Genomic DNA, 17,058 nt, shown 5'->3' on the forward strand with positions numbered 1-17,058 from the left:
CTACACAATAATTTAGATGGAAATTGTTGGAGAATGGCAATTAAAAAGCATGCAAAAAATTTTAAAAATTATTTGAAATTCTCATAGTTTTGGCATATTCATACGATAAAAGATATAAATCACATTTAACTCATTGTGTAAATTGGACTAAATTCAGACATACATGACAGAGTCTGAAAGGAGTGACATTTCTGAATTGTTATCACTAAATATCAGCATCAGTGTTGACATAGCATCAGTATCAACATCTCCTACTATCCCTGCAGAGTCTGAGCTCAGGACACTGATTGTGGTTAATAATTAAGGTTCCTGCAGTTGGTAACACAGAACACAGGCAATCCATTTAGGATCTAAGAAAAATCTGTCAATGAAAAAAAAAAAAAAAACAACTTAGTGTAACCTTTTATTTTGTACAAGAGTTAGGGAGCTTGCCAACTGATGTGAGCCTTGTCCACGGAATAATCAGAGGTGGCGAGAGTAACAGAATTTATTAAAGAAAGTAGTTCAGCGCTTTCCTCAAAGAGTTTCAGCTGTTCTGTCTTCCAGTTCAGTAACTGCATCTTCAGTTGGATGAATGCTGGCCTCACACTAATGAGAAGAGTAGCTTATAACTGGGAACTATCAGTTATTTTATTCCCTCCATCAGAGACAAGCCCACACAGGCAAGATTTCTTAGGGAACTTTTCTGCAGTGTAATTTTTTAAAGTTCATCTTTCTTTAAGGTTTTAGTTTTGAAGCTTTAGTTTAAAGCGGGCACCTCGATCTGATTTTCCACCTGTGTGGGTCCCATGAGGTATTCCCTGTCTACCACATGTGCAGTTTTCTCGTAAAACTGCAGACTTTGTTGCCAGGGACCAGCAGATATACTTGGGACAGGCTTTGGTTTCAGTCCTACATTACCACTCTAAGTTTGTGCTTTCCTATCATGTTGGGTCTCTAAGAAGTCCTTTCACTTTCTTGTGATCTATGCAATGTAATTAAAAGTTATTTTCATAGGATGTTGCATTTTTAGGTATTTAGTATTGAGGAGGTTTCTTAGTTTGTCATATTGCCCCAAATTGAAGTTCATCCCTTTGTATCTTTCCATTCTGAACTTTCCAAAAGAACCCTTTCGATTAAAGCCCACTCTGGGCTTTCATTGAAACCACTGTGGCCCTCCTTAAGTGGCTCCAGGTGAATGCAATGATCCATTTCTGGTGGATTCTGCCTAAAATTGCTGTCACCAAAGAAAGCCTAAAGTTTCCTATCAAAAGTGGAATTTCCATTCAGTTAAGTACTGTTTTCAGATGCTGAACTGTAGTAGATACCACATAATTATTCCAACTTATCTGAGGATAAATGAATTAATGACTTTTGTGTATTTCAGATTTGGCGCAAATATGATGCTGACACCAGTGGCTTTATATCAGCTGCTGAGCTCCGCGTAAGTGTCACTGGGTGAAGGGGTGGGTTTGTTTATCATTGGGAATTTGATACGTATGTATCATGAGTTTGATTTCTGTGGGCCCAAGAAAGATGTATTTGAATATGTTACTCAAAAATACATACATATGTACATATATGTATATATATTCATTTTAAAAGGTTTAGAAAGTGCAAGTCACATTGCTGTCTCTGGAAAAGAAGCATAATTGAGCATTTATGATAACTTTTTCATGCTGGAGCTATTCCCTGGGCCCCATGAGCTCCCTATAAACAGTGACAGCCCTCAATTCTTGGATTTATTGCTTGCTAAAAGCATTTTATTTCCTCCTGGAAACAAACAACCCACAATTCTTGAAATAAGGCCTTTTAAGACCTTTGCAGTTTATTTGCTCACTATATGACGTATGACTCTTCTCTTGGCGCCACAGAACTTCCTCCGAGACCTCTTTCTTCACCACAGAAAGGCCATTTCTGAGGCTAAACTGGAAGAATACACTGGCACCATGGTAAGTAATGAGTAATTACTCACTACTCCATGAGTAATTACCTCCATGAGGACAGCTCCCCCACTCCCTCCCCAGACCCCAGAAACAGTGTCTGCTAGAGAGTTCGTCCTTGAGAAATTGAAGGCTAAATGAATGCAAGAGGAAACCTCAACTCTGAAAAACACTGGCTAAAACTGAACGGTTGTAGCCTCTCTCTTGTGACCAGGTTGCATCTATTTGAGAGAGAAAGCTGTTCACCAGTCTGTGGGGAAACCTGAAAAGTTCAGTCAATATTAGGTTTCTAAGCACCAGGCCAATAACTTCAATGTTAATTGAAGTCACATGGAAACAAGTAAACATGGACTTAGACAATCAGCACCAAACAGATGGAAGCTGCCTCTCACCACAGTGGATGATTCTCCTCATTTAGCATGTTGATTTAGTGCAGTTGGAGAGTCAGATAGATGGAGGATGCATGTCCTACCTCTGCCACTTACTAGCTAGGATGTAAGAAAACTGTCAAGCCTCTCAACTTTATTTACTTCTCCGATAAAATGGGGATGAATAGTGCCTAATTCCTGTGAGGGCAAATGTGTTGATGCATTTGAAGGACTTGCATACTGTCCAGAATATAATGAGTTAGCTCTTATTGCAGTAGTTGTCATTGTTTCACATTCCCCTCATGTCATCCTTGTTCCAAGTGACCTTGAGACTATTTTTGTGTCAAGCTCCATGGAAAGTGGTGAAGTAGGAAGCTGCCTTTGGTAAACTCATCCTCATGTTCTGTTTCAACACCTGACTTGATGCATTTCTCCCAGTACTCATCAATGATTTGTATTAAATTGTATCTGGCTCCTCTGTCTTTTCTCCTCCCCTATCCTTTTCTATCCCTAGGCGTGTGGTTCATTCCTATAAAAATCTTCAGGTTTCTTAATTAGTAAGCAAGGAAATTTGCTGATAAAGCCTTAATTACTTGTAGGATTGTCATATTTATTATATAAAGAGTTATTGAGCAGATTCACCTCATTGAACCTTATGGTGAAGTCAGGGATACATATTACTGAGAAGAGTTTGTTAAAATGTGTACCACCAGGTTGACCTACTTAGGCTTTTAATTGGTATTTCCAAATACTATAATATTTCTAACAACTTCTCTACAGTGTTGGTATTGTTCATGCAATTTTATATATCTGATGACTAAGGATAAGAAAGCGTTTTAAGTGACTAAGTCACCATCAGGTTGAGTTCTTAAGCTCATTTTAAAGATCAGATAACTGAGAAAAAATGTTCATTAGCTAAAGGCATCTGTTAAGCTGGAAGTTAAGCTCCCCTGGTTTTCAGCCCTGGAGCTTTCTCTACTCTCCCTCTGTACTCTGCTCTGAATGTGCCTCCAGTCAAGTGAGTCTATGCTGGGAAGGAGGCAAGTGCTCTTGACCCTGGTAACTTGTAATTGGCCTAGACAGGAGAAAGCAAATGCCAAGGAGAGAATCAAATCTCAGGGCAGGATCTCAATTAAGGAAATTATTCAGCCTCTTACTATGTTGATTTGTTTTAATAGCATGCAAAATGATGTCTGAAATCCTGAGTAAATATGTGCTCAGCACCAAAGGGTGAAGTGGGAAATCCCCCAGCAGTGGGAAGCAGTTCCCCAGCTACAGGAAAATCTCTAGGTTCCTTTTGACCTAAGCTCCAGTGAAGCCCTTTAATAGAATGAATACTATGAAAAAGGAAATTAGATGGAAACTGCCTGGGGTACAGAACAATAAGGAGGTGTTTTTCTAGTTCAGCATATTTTTAACATTGATTTAACAGAATGTTAACACTGGCTGCTGTTATCTCGATTTTATCGACTTATAAAACATGACCTACTTAATGAATATATTTTCATGTAGAATCTCCAGCATGTTGCCAGTATTTCTTTGACTACCTTTGACTCTGAGGAGCTTGCCCCCACCTCCAACTAACCATACTAAACCACTACTCTTTTACTTCTTGATATAGCTCAGCTTTTTTCTCCTCACTTTTTTCACCTGGTTCTTGCTCATCATTCGATATTCAGTTAGATATCAACTTGCCCTAAAAAAAATCTTCTGTAGCCTTCCCTCCACGGTGAGCCCAGTACCCCTTCTCTGTGCCTGTGTAGTGCCTTGTGCATATTATCATCTTAGCTTCTTAATAATTTAATTCATTCCACAAATATTCATTACATGTCTACTATGCCCCAAGCATTATTCTAGTCAACAGGGATTCAACAGTGAGCAAAACAGACAAAGGAGAGACTGACAACAAATAATAAATGTAATTAATAATTCATTATATTGCATAACAGAGGGAGATGAGTGTTATGGAAAAAATTAAAAAGTGGAGTTGGGCCGGGAATGGCAGTGCTAGCAGGAGCAGTTGGGGTAGGGGACTGGGAAGAAGGGGTACTTTTCAATAAGGTGGTCAGGGTGACTCCTCTGAGAAGATGAGATGTGAGGAGGGACTGAGGGTACAGGAGGCACAGGGCCCCTAGTGCAAAAGCGCACCTGGGATTTTTAAGAACGGGGGAGACCAGCATGGCTGGAGCAGAGCAAGAAAGGATGAGACTAAACAGCAGCCAGACCATCATGGGATTTTTAGCCCATCGTGAGGACTTGGAGTTTTAGTTAGATGGAAAATGGCTAGAGGGCTATGATGCAGAGGATGTCAAGATTTGCCCCCTTGATTGAGAAGTCCTCAATGGGCAAGTATGGAATCAGGAAGATCTGCTGAGAGGCCATTGTTGCCATCCAGGTGATGGAGGATGGCAACTTGGACTCAGTTGCAGTGGCAAAGAGGTAAGAACTAAATATATTTTGAAGATAAATTTGAGAAGATTTCCTGATGAATCACGTGGGAGTCAAGGATGACACTGATGTTATCTGCTTATGGGTCTTGTACCTCACTAGCCTTTGACTCCTCAAGGGTGAGGACAGCATCTAACCTTCTTGTCCCAGCCCTCACATGGGACCTGACACGTAGTAGGCTACTTAATGCAAATTAAACTGAACTTTCAGTTGTTACCTAATAGCCAGCTATGATGAAACCATGACAAAATAAGGAACGTTTGTCTTTGGGAACCTCCTATCTCCCCTGTCAATGTTTCTTATGACCCTGTGCCCCTATTATGGCTCTTGCTCCCTCTTGGGTGGGAGGGAGCATATTGTATATTGCTTGGAGGGTTGCATATTGCACATTTCAGCATTTTGCACAGATCCAATCTTCCCCAAGCAGAGCTTTATGCTCTGAAATTCTCCTTTTCTCCTCTCCCTTAAACCAGACCCTCCAGGGCAGAATCAGAAAGGGTGCAGTATGTGGTTGAAGAAAGATGATGCACATCACAAATCAGGCCAGTTGCCCAGAGCTTTTCCCTTTACAGCCGTCAGGCTTAAATTAAAGAAGCTTCAGGCTGGCATCACCTTACAATGGGATGTCCTGAGCTCAAGAAAATTGGGCAGTATGCAACATTTTTAGCTTAGATTTGTAAGTATAGAGTCCTGGGAAGTAGTTGAGGGAAATCAGAGTGATCTTACCCAATGTTTAAGTATCCAGGTTGAGAACTGTCCATTGGCTACGACAGTCCTATTATTCTATGTCTGTTTCATTGCCAACACCTCATAGCTCTTCTGCTCATGTGTGCTGCAGTTAAGTACTCATTTTGGTTCTAAATTGTCCCATGGAGACAGGTCCATAATCAAACAAACTCCAAATGGCCCCTGTGTTAGGCCATTGTTGTGTTGCTATAAAGAAACACCTGTAACTGGGTAATTTATAAAAGAGGGTTTCATTGGCTCATGGTTCTGCAGGCTGTACAAGCATGATGCTGGCATCTGCTTTACTTCTGAGGAGGCCTCCGGGAGCTTTTACTTATGGTAGACAGTGAAGCAGGAGCAAGCACATCACGTGGCAAAAGCACGAACAAGAGAGAGAGAGCCGAGGAGGGTGCCACACACTTTTAAACAACCAGATGTTGGGAGAAAGCATTCACTATAGCACTATAGCACCAAGGGGATGGTGCTAAACCATTCATCAGAAATCTGCCCCCGTGATTCATCACGTCCAACACTGGGGATTACATTTCAACGTGAGATTTACAGGAGACAACATCCAAGCTATATCATCTTCTCATTGACTTTTTAATGCACTGAGATGACAGCCAAGTGTGGAGGAAGCTGGTGAAAGAGTTTCCACCCAAAGATTTGAGTTTGATTAGAAGATAAAATGAGTTTAATGAAATTTTGACCAATCGATTTCATTTTTCTTCCCTAAGTCATAGAGGTGACTTATACTTTCCAACAAACAGATTTTGGAACTTGATAGTTGATTTTTTAAATGACTTTTTACATTTCCCTAGAAACTTTTGGGTGTACTAACTTTTAGGAACTTAGCTTTTTAAAAACCGACTTCTGCATCCTGAGCTCTGATATACCAAGCATAAAATCACGTTATTGCTGCTTTAATGGATTTTTATTGAGCAATGGACATAATCATGGCAATACTGTATTAAAGATTTTGTTCTGAGGTTTAGCATCAAATGCTTTACTTAAGAGATGTAACTTATTAAATGAATTCAAATTGATCTGAATAAGGATTGGCACATTTAAAAACTGGCTGAAGCATGACTAATGAGTGAGTTAAGGCAGAATGACCAATCAGAAGAGAGAAGCTGAGGTCTGCACATCTTGTCTTATCCTGATTCCTAATTAATGTTCTGGACAAGGAAGGAGACAGCCTATTATTAAAATCAAATTATGATACTGAATTTAGAGGTGCTGCCAACGCCAGGCAGGAGGAAAGATTTAGCTGTCTGGATAGGATATTTTTAGATAATATTTACTTTCGTTAAATGTAAGCTAATATTTCTGGCTGATGTTAAATCACATACTAAATTAGAGCAGGAAACTTGAACTTTTATAAAACAGTACATTTAAATCTGAGACTATGGTGAGGTGGTAAATTAAAGAAAAATAAAAAGAAAGAGAAATAAGTTTTCCTGTATTAGGCTGACTTGTCCCAGAGGCAGCAACAAGCACAGCCCAGACCCAGGAAAAGTCTTGATAATACTACTTAATGTGCTCTGGAGACTCTCCCAGCACTCCCTCAACATAGGGAGAAGAAAAACAAATTTTCCTTTATTTTATGGAATGAGTTTATAGATTGCTGTTCTCTATAACTAGTGGCTTCAGGTATTCTGTTTTATCTAGGAAGTACAACAAAGGTCATAAGAAGCCTGAGTAGGCCTGAACTACAGCTGCCTGGGTACCATAGTGAAGGTTAAGAGATAAGCCCGTGCCCAGGCAAACCTAGATAATGGACAACTGGGTTGCTTGGCAATGGTTATGTGCAATCCTAAGTTTGTCCTGCCTCTGTATCCCTGCTTTCACGCCACTGTAAGCTTGCTTCAAGCTAGCCCACCCACTTTTGTAAAGTGTATGTAAAAGTCAAGTGCTGTCTTTATTCCGATCCCAGTCTTTTGCACGTGAGTCAGCTGGGCCTGAGTGCACTCAATATTCTTCTGTTTCAACCCGAGGTCACTCTCATCCTCCTAAATCCCGCAACAATGGCAGACAAAGAGAATGATATGAGTTTAAGCTTGTCCCCATCCATGATCCTGGTCTTGGCTCTCATATTTCATGCCTGGATTAAAGCAGCTCATATCTGCTTCCTTCTCTGGGTCTAGGTATTCATCACTGTGATCCAGGTCAACCTGACACTCGTCTGGGGTCAGTCCCCAGATCTCTTCTCTTCTATGTCCACTCTCACTCTCGGTAATCTCAACCAGTCTCATGGTTTTGAATACAAGCTAAAGGCTGACCACCCTTGACTTATATGGTTGACTCAGACCACTTCTCTAAACTTCTTGGATACACTTAAATGTGTATCTCTACTTGAACTGCATGACTAATATACATTTTCAACATGTCTCAAATTGAAATTCTGACCTTTCCCCAAATACCTACTCCACTACTGGTCTTCCTCAAGCTTTCAAGTTGCTCAAGGCATGACACTTGAAACCATCTTCGATGCCTCTTTCTCTATCACTCCACATCTAACTGGCAAATCTTATTGAACACATTTAAATTACATTCTAAATCTGATCATTTCTCACCCTGTTCCAAGCCATGATTATTTCTCAACCAAATTGTAAGATGCTTCCCAGCAAATCCCCCTATTTCCATTCCTGTCTCTTACCATCTCTATGAAACACAGCAGCCAGAGTGATCCTGTTATACTATGAGTCAGATTATGTCATTTTTCAGATCAAAAACCTCCAAAGGCTCTGTCTCTGAGAAAAAGCCAAAGTTCTTACACCACCTGCTCACACACCAAGTCATCACCTTTCCCACCTTATCTCCTTTTATCTCCTCCCCAGTCCTAGTCTTGCCACACTATTGCCTGTCATACTTTTGGTTACTCTGACATGCATGTATGTGCTGCCACAGGTGCTTTGCACTTGCCATATCCCTGCCAATATATTTTTAACCCTGGTATGCATTTGATTTACTTTCATCTCTTTCAGGTCTTTATGAAAAAGCCACCTTTTAATTGAGGCTTTCCATTTCCATTCTATTTAAAATTGTACCCCCCAACTTGCTATTCTATATGCTACTTAATTTTTCCTCCAGAGCATTTAACATAGGTAACATGTATATTTCATGTTACATATGTAAAGCAGTCAGTATTTTACTTATCTGTCTTATTTTCCTTCCCCCCTTCCATCTCCTCTTTCCAAATCAGCTCCATGAGAGCATGAATCTTTGTTTGTTCAGTAAATAGAACAGTGTCTGACACATAGTAGGCACTCCATAAATATTTGCTAAATGAATGAACTCATGAATAAATGAATGAATGATGTCAGTCACCTGTGCATGGATCTGCAAAAGTTTAAACTCCTATTTATGGCTTTCAAGCTCTTGCATCATCTGGCCCCATTCTCTCTCCCACTCTAACTTCTCTCCTCTACTCCCAGAACAGCCCTTGTCCTCCCTGGTGACTGTCTATGGTTAACCTATTGCTATCATGTGAATTTCTATCTTGGTGTCTTTGTTCTTACATTTGCTAGTCTATAATGTCTTCCTCTCTTCTCTCTGCCTCATTTCCAAATCCTATCCTTCCTTCAGAACTTACCTGAATGCTTATCTCCTTCCTCAGTCTCCTCCAATATCCTGTCACGTTGCTCTGTCTCTTTTTCTATCATAAAGAGATAATGCTGAATCTTATTCGTTAATGTATATTTCAGATATTTCTTTTTCACTCTTCAATTACAGTTGTATACTCCTAAAATCATGTACCATCTTAATAATTGTTTGGGATGTCCCATAGTGTGTAGAATGCTATTAGACACAGTAATTACCTGACAAATAATTCTCAATTGATAATATGGGAGGGGGTTCTAAATCTTTTTTGGAATAGCATATGGCAATAATTTCTAGGGAGGAATGAGGATCTCCTTTAAAGTTTTCTTAAAAAAGAACTGCTGGCCGGGCGCAGTGGCTCGTGCCTGTAATCCTAGCACTTTGGGAGGCTGAGGCGGGCAGATCACAAGGTCAGGAGATCGAGACCATCCTGGCTAACTCAGGGAAACCCTGTCTCTCCTAAAAATACAAAAAATTAGCCGGGTGTGGTGGCGGGTGCCTGTAGTCCCAGCTACTCGGGAGGCTGAGGCAGGAGAATGGTGTGAACCTGGGAGGCGGAGCTTGCAGTGAGCCGAGATGGCGCCACTGCACTCCAGCCTGGGTGACAGAGCGAGATTCCTTCTCAAAAAAAAACAAAAAAAAAGAAAAAAAAGAACTGCTAAAGAATGATTTTTCCAATAATTTATTAAATTAAAAAAAGGAAGCTGCAAAATAGTATATTGCATATGGTCCTATTCTTCAAAAAACTAGATATATGTGATATATGTGTGTGTACATATATACACATATACTTGTATGCTTAAAAAGTTTCTGGAAGGATACATAAGACTCTGTGAATGGTAGTTACCACTAAAACAGGCAAGGGAGGGACTCACACTCTTGACTCTGCTGAATTATTTGCATGTTTTTCACCATGGGCAGGCATTATACTAAAATTCTTCATTAAGAATTGTTTTAAAAAGTCACAGACTTCCTCTCCCACCACATGACAGTAGTTGTACTTTGAATCTACTGTTTAAGAAAATATCTGTTGACAGGAAGTTACCCAGTAATGATTTTAAGTGATTTTGCATTTTACAATCACTACTGCACCTACAAAGGTTTGAAAAACTAAAAGATTATTCAATCTAAGGAGAATTCTGAGTAACTCCAAAGTCCCTGAGGGGTCTCTTGCCAGAGAATGGGAACTACCACACTTAGAATTTTAAGGCATTTGTTAATAAGACATTGTGTTCCATTTCTAGGAGCCTTGATAGCACCTTTCAGGTAGCTAATTCTCAAAAATGTGTGGATGGAGTATGAGTGCAAGTCTTGGAAAAGCAGTGGTAGAGGTAAGAAGAGTGATGAAGGGCTCTTCTCCACCTTTCAGCAATTGCCCTTCAGAATGGAAGGCATGCCCCCTACCGCTATCATCGTCAACTGCCACAGCCCTCCTGGAGTGAATTAGGATAAAGAGGGAGGAAAAAATAAGGCCTATATTTATTTTCTTTTTTAAAAAATTCAATAAATAATTATTGAATGCCTATTATGTACTAGATATATGCCAAGTACTTGGGGGCATATCACAAAACAAAACAAAGATCCCTGCCCTCATGGAGTTTGCAGTCTAGCATTTATTACCAATTTATCTGCAGCCCATCTGTGATCGTGTGCAAGTCACCACACCTCTCTGTGCTTCTGACCTCAGCTGCCCAGTGGGGAAATAAGCAGGACTGGCTCAGATATGGGTATGCCTGGTGTTCTGTAGATGTCAACAGGACACCCACCCTCAACCCACAACCCAGGCAGTAGGTAGCACTGGAAGTAAATTGGAAAAGGGCAGAGAGATTTGAACCAGGTCATCTGGGGTGCTGTGGCGGCGGTGGGCAGGGCCCAGGCTGGCTACATGCACTGTTGCTGTTATTGCATTTCAGTGGTTGCCTTGCTCGCTAGGTCCTTGGCCTTCTCCACAGCTGTCAGTGCTGTCTCCTTTGCCTTCCCTTCGGCTTCCTTTGCTGTCCCAGCAGGTGTTTTGGAAGGTGTATCATCTGGCAGCTTGGCCAAGATATATTGAAAACTCTTCACAGTTACAATCATGTTGTTTTTGAAAAGAGCATGACCAAGTTCCTGGACAGATCTGGAGATACTAGATAAGCTAGAGAACACCCAGGCTTCCCTGAGGATTTCGGACTAGTGCACTTCTCAGAGTTCACACAGTAAATACATCGTCCCTCCACCACCATCAGCTTGGCATGGTTGATGCTACAGGTGAAGGTGGTCACTTCTGATTCTGTGGGTGCCCAGTAGAGTCCTCCAGGATGGACACTGGGTGAGCATCATTGGCAAGAAATAGCCACTCAGTCTAGCAGGACAGCCCATTGGTCTTGGTCAGGAGTCACTGCGAGAGGAGCTTCTGGGCAGGGGTCACGTCCTCATATTCTGTGTTTTTGGTCAGAGCATGTTTGCTACAGGGATTTGAGTACCAATGTCACAAGGCAGTGAACATTTGGTTTCAGAAATTCTGGAGCCTGTTCTGGCCTGGGAATACTTCATCATCATTCCAGCCAGGGTAAATGAGCACCCGTGCAGCTTCAGGGCATGGAGCCCAGTGGGAAGGGGTGTGTGTGCAGGGGATTGAAGGGGAGCTGGGTTGTGGGCTGAGGGCTGGCAGGGGCGCTTGCTCATGGAGCTCAGGCTGCCACTACTGCCTGGAGCAGTTGTCAGGCACTAGGCTTATATCTCTTGGTTTATAGTCAAAGGTAGAGAAAATAGATAGAAATGAACTATATAAGCGTGAGTCCAGTGAAGTGAAAATTGGCAGTCTTAGAGTTGACTCAACTATCATGAAGTTTCTATTTCTTTAGGGGAAATTCAGATGACTGAGTTGGAGGGAAATCCACATAGAGTCTTTTCTCTAAAAAGAGGCAATTAGAAAAGGTAAATATCACATCTCTGGCATAGTCTATGGCACCAGATTTTTTTTTTTTTGAGATGGAGTCTCCCTCTGTCTCCCAGGCTGGAGTAGTGCAGTGACGCGATCTCAGTTCACTGCAAGCTCACCTCCCGGGTTCACACCATTCTCCTGCCTCAGCCTCCTCAGCAGCTGGGACTATAGGCGCCCACCACCATGCCTGGCTAATTTTTTGTATTTTTAGTAGAGACGGGGTTTCACCATGTTAGCCAGGATGGTTTCGATCTCCTGACCCTGTGATTCGCCCTCCTCAGCCTCCCAAAGTGCTGGGATTACAGACGTGAGCCACTGCGCCCAGCCTGCACCAGATGTTTTACTTCATAACCAGACATGAAGCAAACCAAATTCAGGATGAGATACCCAGACTTTATAGAGCTAAGAGCCTGGTTTTATGGAAAGAGCTCTGGTGACAGATATGCTTAGATTAAAATCTTGCTTCTTAAACAACTTACCTCAATCTTTCTAAATATCAATTTCCTTATTTGTTACATGCAGATTTTTTTTTGACCTTATAAGGATGTTGTGATAATTAAATGTAATAACATATAAAGTATTGAGCCCTCATAAATGGTTCAATTTATTTCTATTTCAATTGAAATGGTTCAATTTCAAGTGGGCTCCTCAGCCAATTTAGGCAAATATGTAATCAGAAGAGCAAAATAGAAAGGTGCTTTAATAACTTTCAGAATTAATTCCTGTTACAAGTACAACCATTTTCCCTTCTGCATTTCAGATGAAGATTTTTGACAGAAATAAAGATGGTCGGTTGGATCTAAAAATTAGTTTAAACTAAAAATTAGTTTAAAAATTAAGAAGCCATTATGTCTCAAACAAATACATCAAGCATTCAAAATTCACTAAAGGTTATGCTTGCAAAGAAGCATAATGTCTTAATGTCACACAAGATTTGATTTCTAGTCTGCTGCTACAGGCATGCTTCAAGCTTCCCTCATCATTAATATTTGAACTTAGAGCTACAGAGGCCCCAGGAAAGTAGACGAGCAGATACAGTGGAATATGTGTGCCATTCATTTCCACTGGTATACACTCAGAGATGGAAAAATTAGGCAAATGATTTTTTTCCTGATTCTTATTCTTATTTGAGCCATAGCCAATTTTCTGATGGGTAGAAGCACAATTTAGCACACTGATGTTAGGTTCATCCCAGGCCAATTTCGAGCATGGGATTGTTTTCTCTTGGAGTAAGTTTGCACAGCAATGGAGTTAGGCCCACGTCTTTCAAGGTGAGCTGTTACTTGCTTAAAGCTCAAGCTGACCTAGCTTTCTATTAAGATAGATCCTCTCACCATGAAGATGTCACAGAAAATAACTCATGGCTCATCTTCTAGCAAAGTGTATCCCCATCAGACTTTTTACTGGATACTGTATAGTGTTTATGTTTAAGGGACATAATTGGACATGTAATATGTCCAAATGTATAAAAATATAACCTGTGTTTTAATTCTGTAATACACATTTTTGGTGCCAAAATAGGGATAATGGGTTTTCAAATTCATTTTAAATATTAAAAATAAACTGTATTTGCAGAGAGAGGAAGGATGGGGGACTAATGTATCTTTTAAAGCAAAAATCTGTTGTATATATTTTCAGATTATCTCGCTCCCTCTTTTTCCTTGTGCAGCCTCCTTATACGGATGTGTTTAGAGATATTCTGTAGCATTAAAATGTTGTAAAGTCACAAAATTCACTCACATTTCAACTCAGATGTGCAAAGAAATCTATCTCTTCTATTTTGCCCAAACCAATCTTGTCTTTCTAATTTGTGGTTAGTGCAGAAATTTTTAACTTTTAGTCCTATCTTGTTTAAAGTTTAGTCTGATCTAATAATGTAAACAACTTCTTTGGACAATGCTAAGTCTCTCTATGAAAGGAAAGGCTCAGCGTCAACACCTTTTGCCTTCATGGAAACATGAGGTTTCTCCTATACCCTATGACAGTACCCTATGATATGAGCCCTCCAAGCCCTCCTTGGTGGTTGATATGCTAAATGAGGGCTATAAAATAATTTCAGAAAACCTTGACTCAAATCAAGAACCCACATTTCAAGCTTGTAATCTTTATAAAAGATTTTTATCTGTTTTGCCTGTCAGAGACTGGTAGTCGTTGCTGCTTTCCTCCAAATAAGTAGTTTTCCTCACATGGTAGGATTTTATTATTCTATCCCTTTGAAGGTGGGTGTGGCCAGGGGTCTGCTTTGGAGAATACAATTTTAATAAGTAAATTATTTACTATTCTTTCTTTCTGCAATGACAATCAGGAATGTGGCCAGATGGTCACTACTTTGTCATTCCATGTCACCAGAGTATAGACAACATGAAGTAGACCTGCCAGCTAACGCTTGATTCTCATATAACATGAGTGAAAAATAAACCTGTGTTGTGTTAAGCCACTGAGATTTAGGAGGTTTGGTTACTATGGCTCATCCTAACAGAGAGGCTGACATGCAATTCCTTCTGTGACCAATACTAATTTTCCCCAGGTAAGTGGGCTCCTCAGCCAATTTAGGCAAATATGTGATCAGAAGAGCAAAATAGAAAAGTGCTTTAATAACTTTCAGAATTAATTCCTGTTACAAGTACAACCATTTTCCCTTCTGCATTTCAGATGAAGATTTTTGACAGAAATAAAGATGGTCGGTTGGATCTAAATGACTTAGCAAGGTGAGTTACACGGAAATGATATCATACATTCAGAAATACTTTCCTAGGGGTCTGATGACATCATATATTTCCTTTTGAGACTGGAGATCAAGCCTCACCTGGAGTCTAAAAGAATAGGTACATCTTACCAAATAAGCTTAGTGATTCTAAATCTTTTAGGGTAACAGATTCCTTCGTGAAGATAATAAAAGTTCTTCTCTCCAAAATGTACAACGCACAACATTTTCACAAATTTTATGGATGGGTCATGGGAAAACCCTACCCTTAAAGGCAAGACATTTATAGTCTCACCTTGTGACTTCATGACAAAAATGTCCCAAATCCCATTCACTGGCTCTGGGAACGTCGAGCAGTTATTTCAGGACATAGGACTACTGAGCCAGACTCCAGATGCACTGTGTGGTCTTGAAGTGTTGGTGTATCCTCAGGGAGTCACCAAGTGCCTGAAGGCTAGAAGTGGAGGAGGACAGGATAAAAGCAGAAGTGGCTCAGTGTCCATGAAAATGTTGTCTGAGAGTCTGGTGTTGTGACATGTGATTGGTGTGTCAGTATGTTTTGTCAAGTCCAGCTGATCCCAAACAGCATGGAGTTGTCTACAAAAAAGAGAAAGACATTCTGAGCAAATAGAGTTGAAATTGGATCTGGAATACACAGATACACCCGTTATAGGGGAGCAGCTATATGTAATACCAGGTACTTCAGGGCAGCGCTCCATGGTAATTGTAAATGGCGCAGCAGTTACAGGCTGCAGTGCAGCAGCAGGTATAGCTGGGAGGGAGGAATTCCAAGGACTGAGGCAAGTTTTTAATGATGAGGAGGTAACTTGACAAAGTCACAAGAAGATGTTGGTTTCATCTCTTAGTGGACATTAACCTCAGTCTAGAATCACCAAATCCCATACCAGCTATTTCCTTTCTTAGCAGCTACCTCAACCAGGTTTTGATATCTGTGAAAGGGGACTCACCAGGAAGAATATCTCCTCAGTAACAGCCAGGATGTTGACCTCAGTAGACTAAATGGCCTTCTATCTGTGCCTCATAGGAATTGTGAGGCAGCCTGTGTGTCCTCCTTGGCTACTTTTTTTAGGACCTTCGTTCTAATTTTGGCCACATTGATATAGAAGAGCCACTGAAGGACCAGCCAAAGAGAGACAAAAGTGTTTCTCCATCAGGCCTGGCACAGAAGGCATCTTGCCTCTGCTCCCTGGATTCCATCTGGTTCTCTTGGTCAATAGAGGCAGGGTTCCTCTCAAGTAGAGGTCAGAGAGCTATGTGAGAGAGCCAATCCCAAAGCAACCAAAGGATTCATTCAATAGATGACAATCTAGATGAAAACAAAAGCTTGCAATCTCATGGTTCCCTTCACCAAAAGCATCTATTCATCTGTGCGCTGATTCAGTTGTGCACGCCTCAAGAGTAGTGAGAGCTGAGGAGCCCTGTGTGCCCTGAGAGGCTGGGATTAATAAAGGGCTCAGAGCGACTACTCTCTGCCCTCTTAGTCCATATCCAATATGACCTACCTATGTATACAATGCTAAAATAACTAACATCATGCACAGACTATAACTTATACAGGAGAAATAAAAGGAAAGCAGTTAATTATACAATAATGCACATTTTAGTGTATAAGTGCTTGCATACAATAATAGTGAAGATATAATGAAGTGGTCACATGCTTTCACCTGTGTAGAATTATCATAAATGGGGCAGCTGAGATGCTAACTGATACAACTGTGGCACTTTGGTAACTCAGGTGCTGTTGATATGATTTTGTGAAATAATAAATAAGTATTGACAGAGTTCCAAATGAGACAAAATACATTCATCTCTCAACACAATTCATATACCATGTGGAAAATTTATGTAAGTAGTAAATTTTGCAAACCTTGAGTTTTTATGCAAATAAGAATTCAGTTCCAAGCACAAATAATTAAAAGCAGGATTTTTACAGACATGATTGCCCCCCTGGACATTTGAAATTCAAGTGAGACATGTGACAATTCTTCATTCTGTGGAAATTTCCATGTAATGCCAGAAACCTAATATCCCTGGCCCTATGCACAAAATGCTAGTTGTGCCCCCTCTATCACTGTGATAGCTAATAGGGCCTTTTGCATATGTCTAAACACTCTGTAAAGGCGGGTTTGCTATGGTCCTGCTGGTAGGGCAGGGACTATGCCTTAACCCCTTGAATAACTTCTCACTTGGTGGAGTGTTGTGCAATGAGGGGGATCCAATGAGTAGTTGTGAATTGATGGAGTTACAGTAGCACTGAACAAAGATGCAAGGCAGCAAAATCAGTTAGTACAGTCTCCCCTAAGTATCTTCTGGGGATTGGTTCCAGAACCTCCGCAGATACCA

At 40.6% G+C, this 17,058-nt stretch overlaps 1 protein-coding gene across 1 annotated transcript in view; it reads left to right on the forward strand.

Moving 5' to 3' along the window:
• The window catches only part of SCGN (secretagogin, EF-hand calcium binding protein), a 50,139-nt gene that overhangs the window by 15,941 nt on the left and 17,140 nt on the right, over nucleotides 1-17,058 (forward strand). The window contains exons 5-7 of the mRNA XM_010365099.1: nucleotides 1,367-1,423; nucleotides 1,854-1,931; nucleotides 14,643-14,698. Coding sequence (XP_010363401.1) covers nucleotides 1,367-1,423; nucleotides 1,854-1,931; nucleotides 14,643-14,698 — 191 coding nt within the window. The remainder of the gene's footprint in view (nucleotides 1-1,366; nucleotides 1,424-1,853; nucleotides 1,932-14,642; nucleotides 14,699-17,058) is intronic.

The sequence above is a fragment of the Rhinopithecus roxellana genome, chromosome 4 (genome assembly GCF_007565055.1).
Source record: "Rhinopithecus roxellana isolate Shanxi Qingling chromosome 4, ASM756505v1, whole genome shotgun sequence".
In the NCBI taxonomy this organism is placed as follows: domain Eukaryota; kingdom Metazoa; phylum Chordata; class Mammalia; order Primates; family Cercopithecidae; genus Rhinopithecus; species Rhinopithecus roxellana.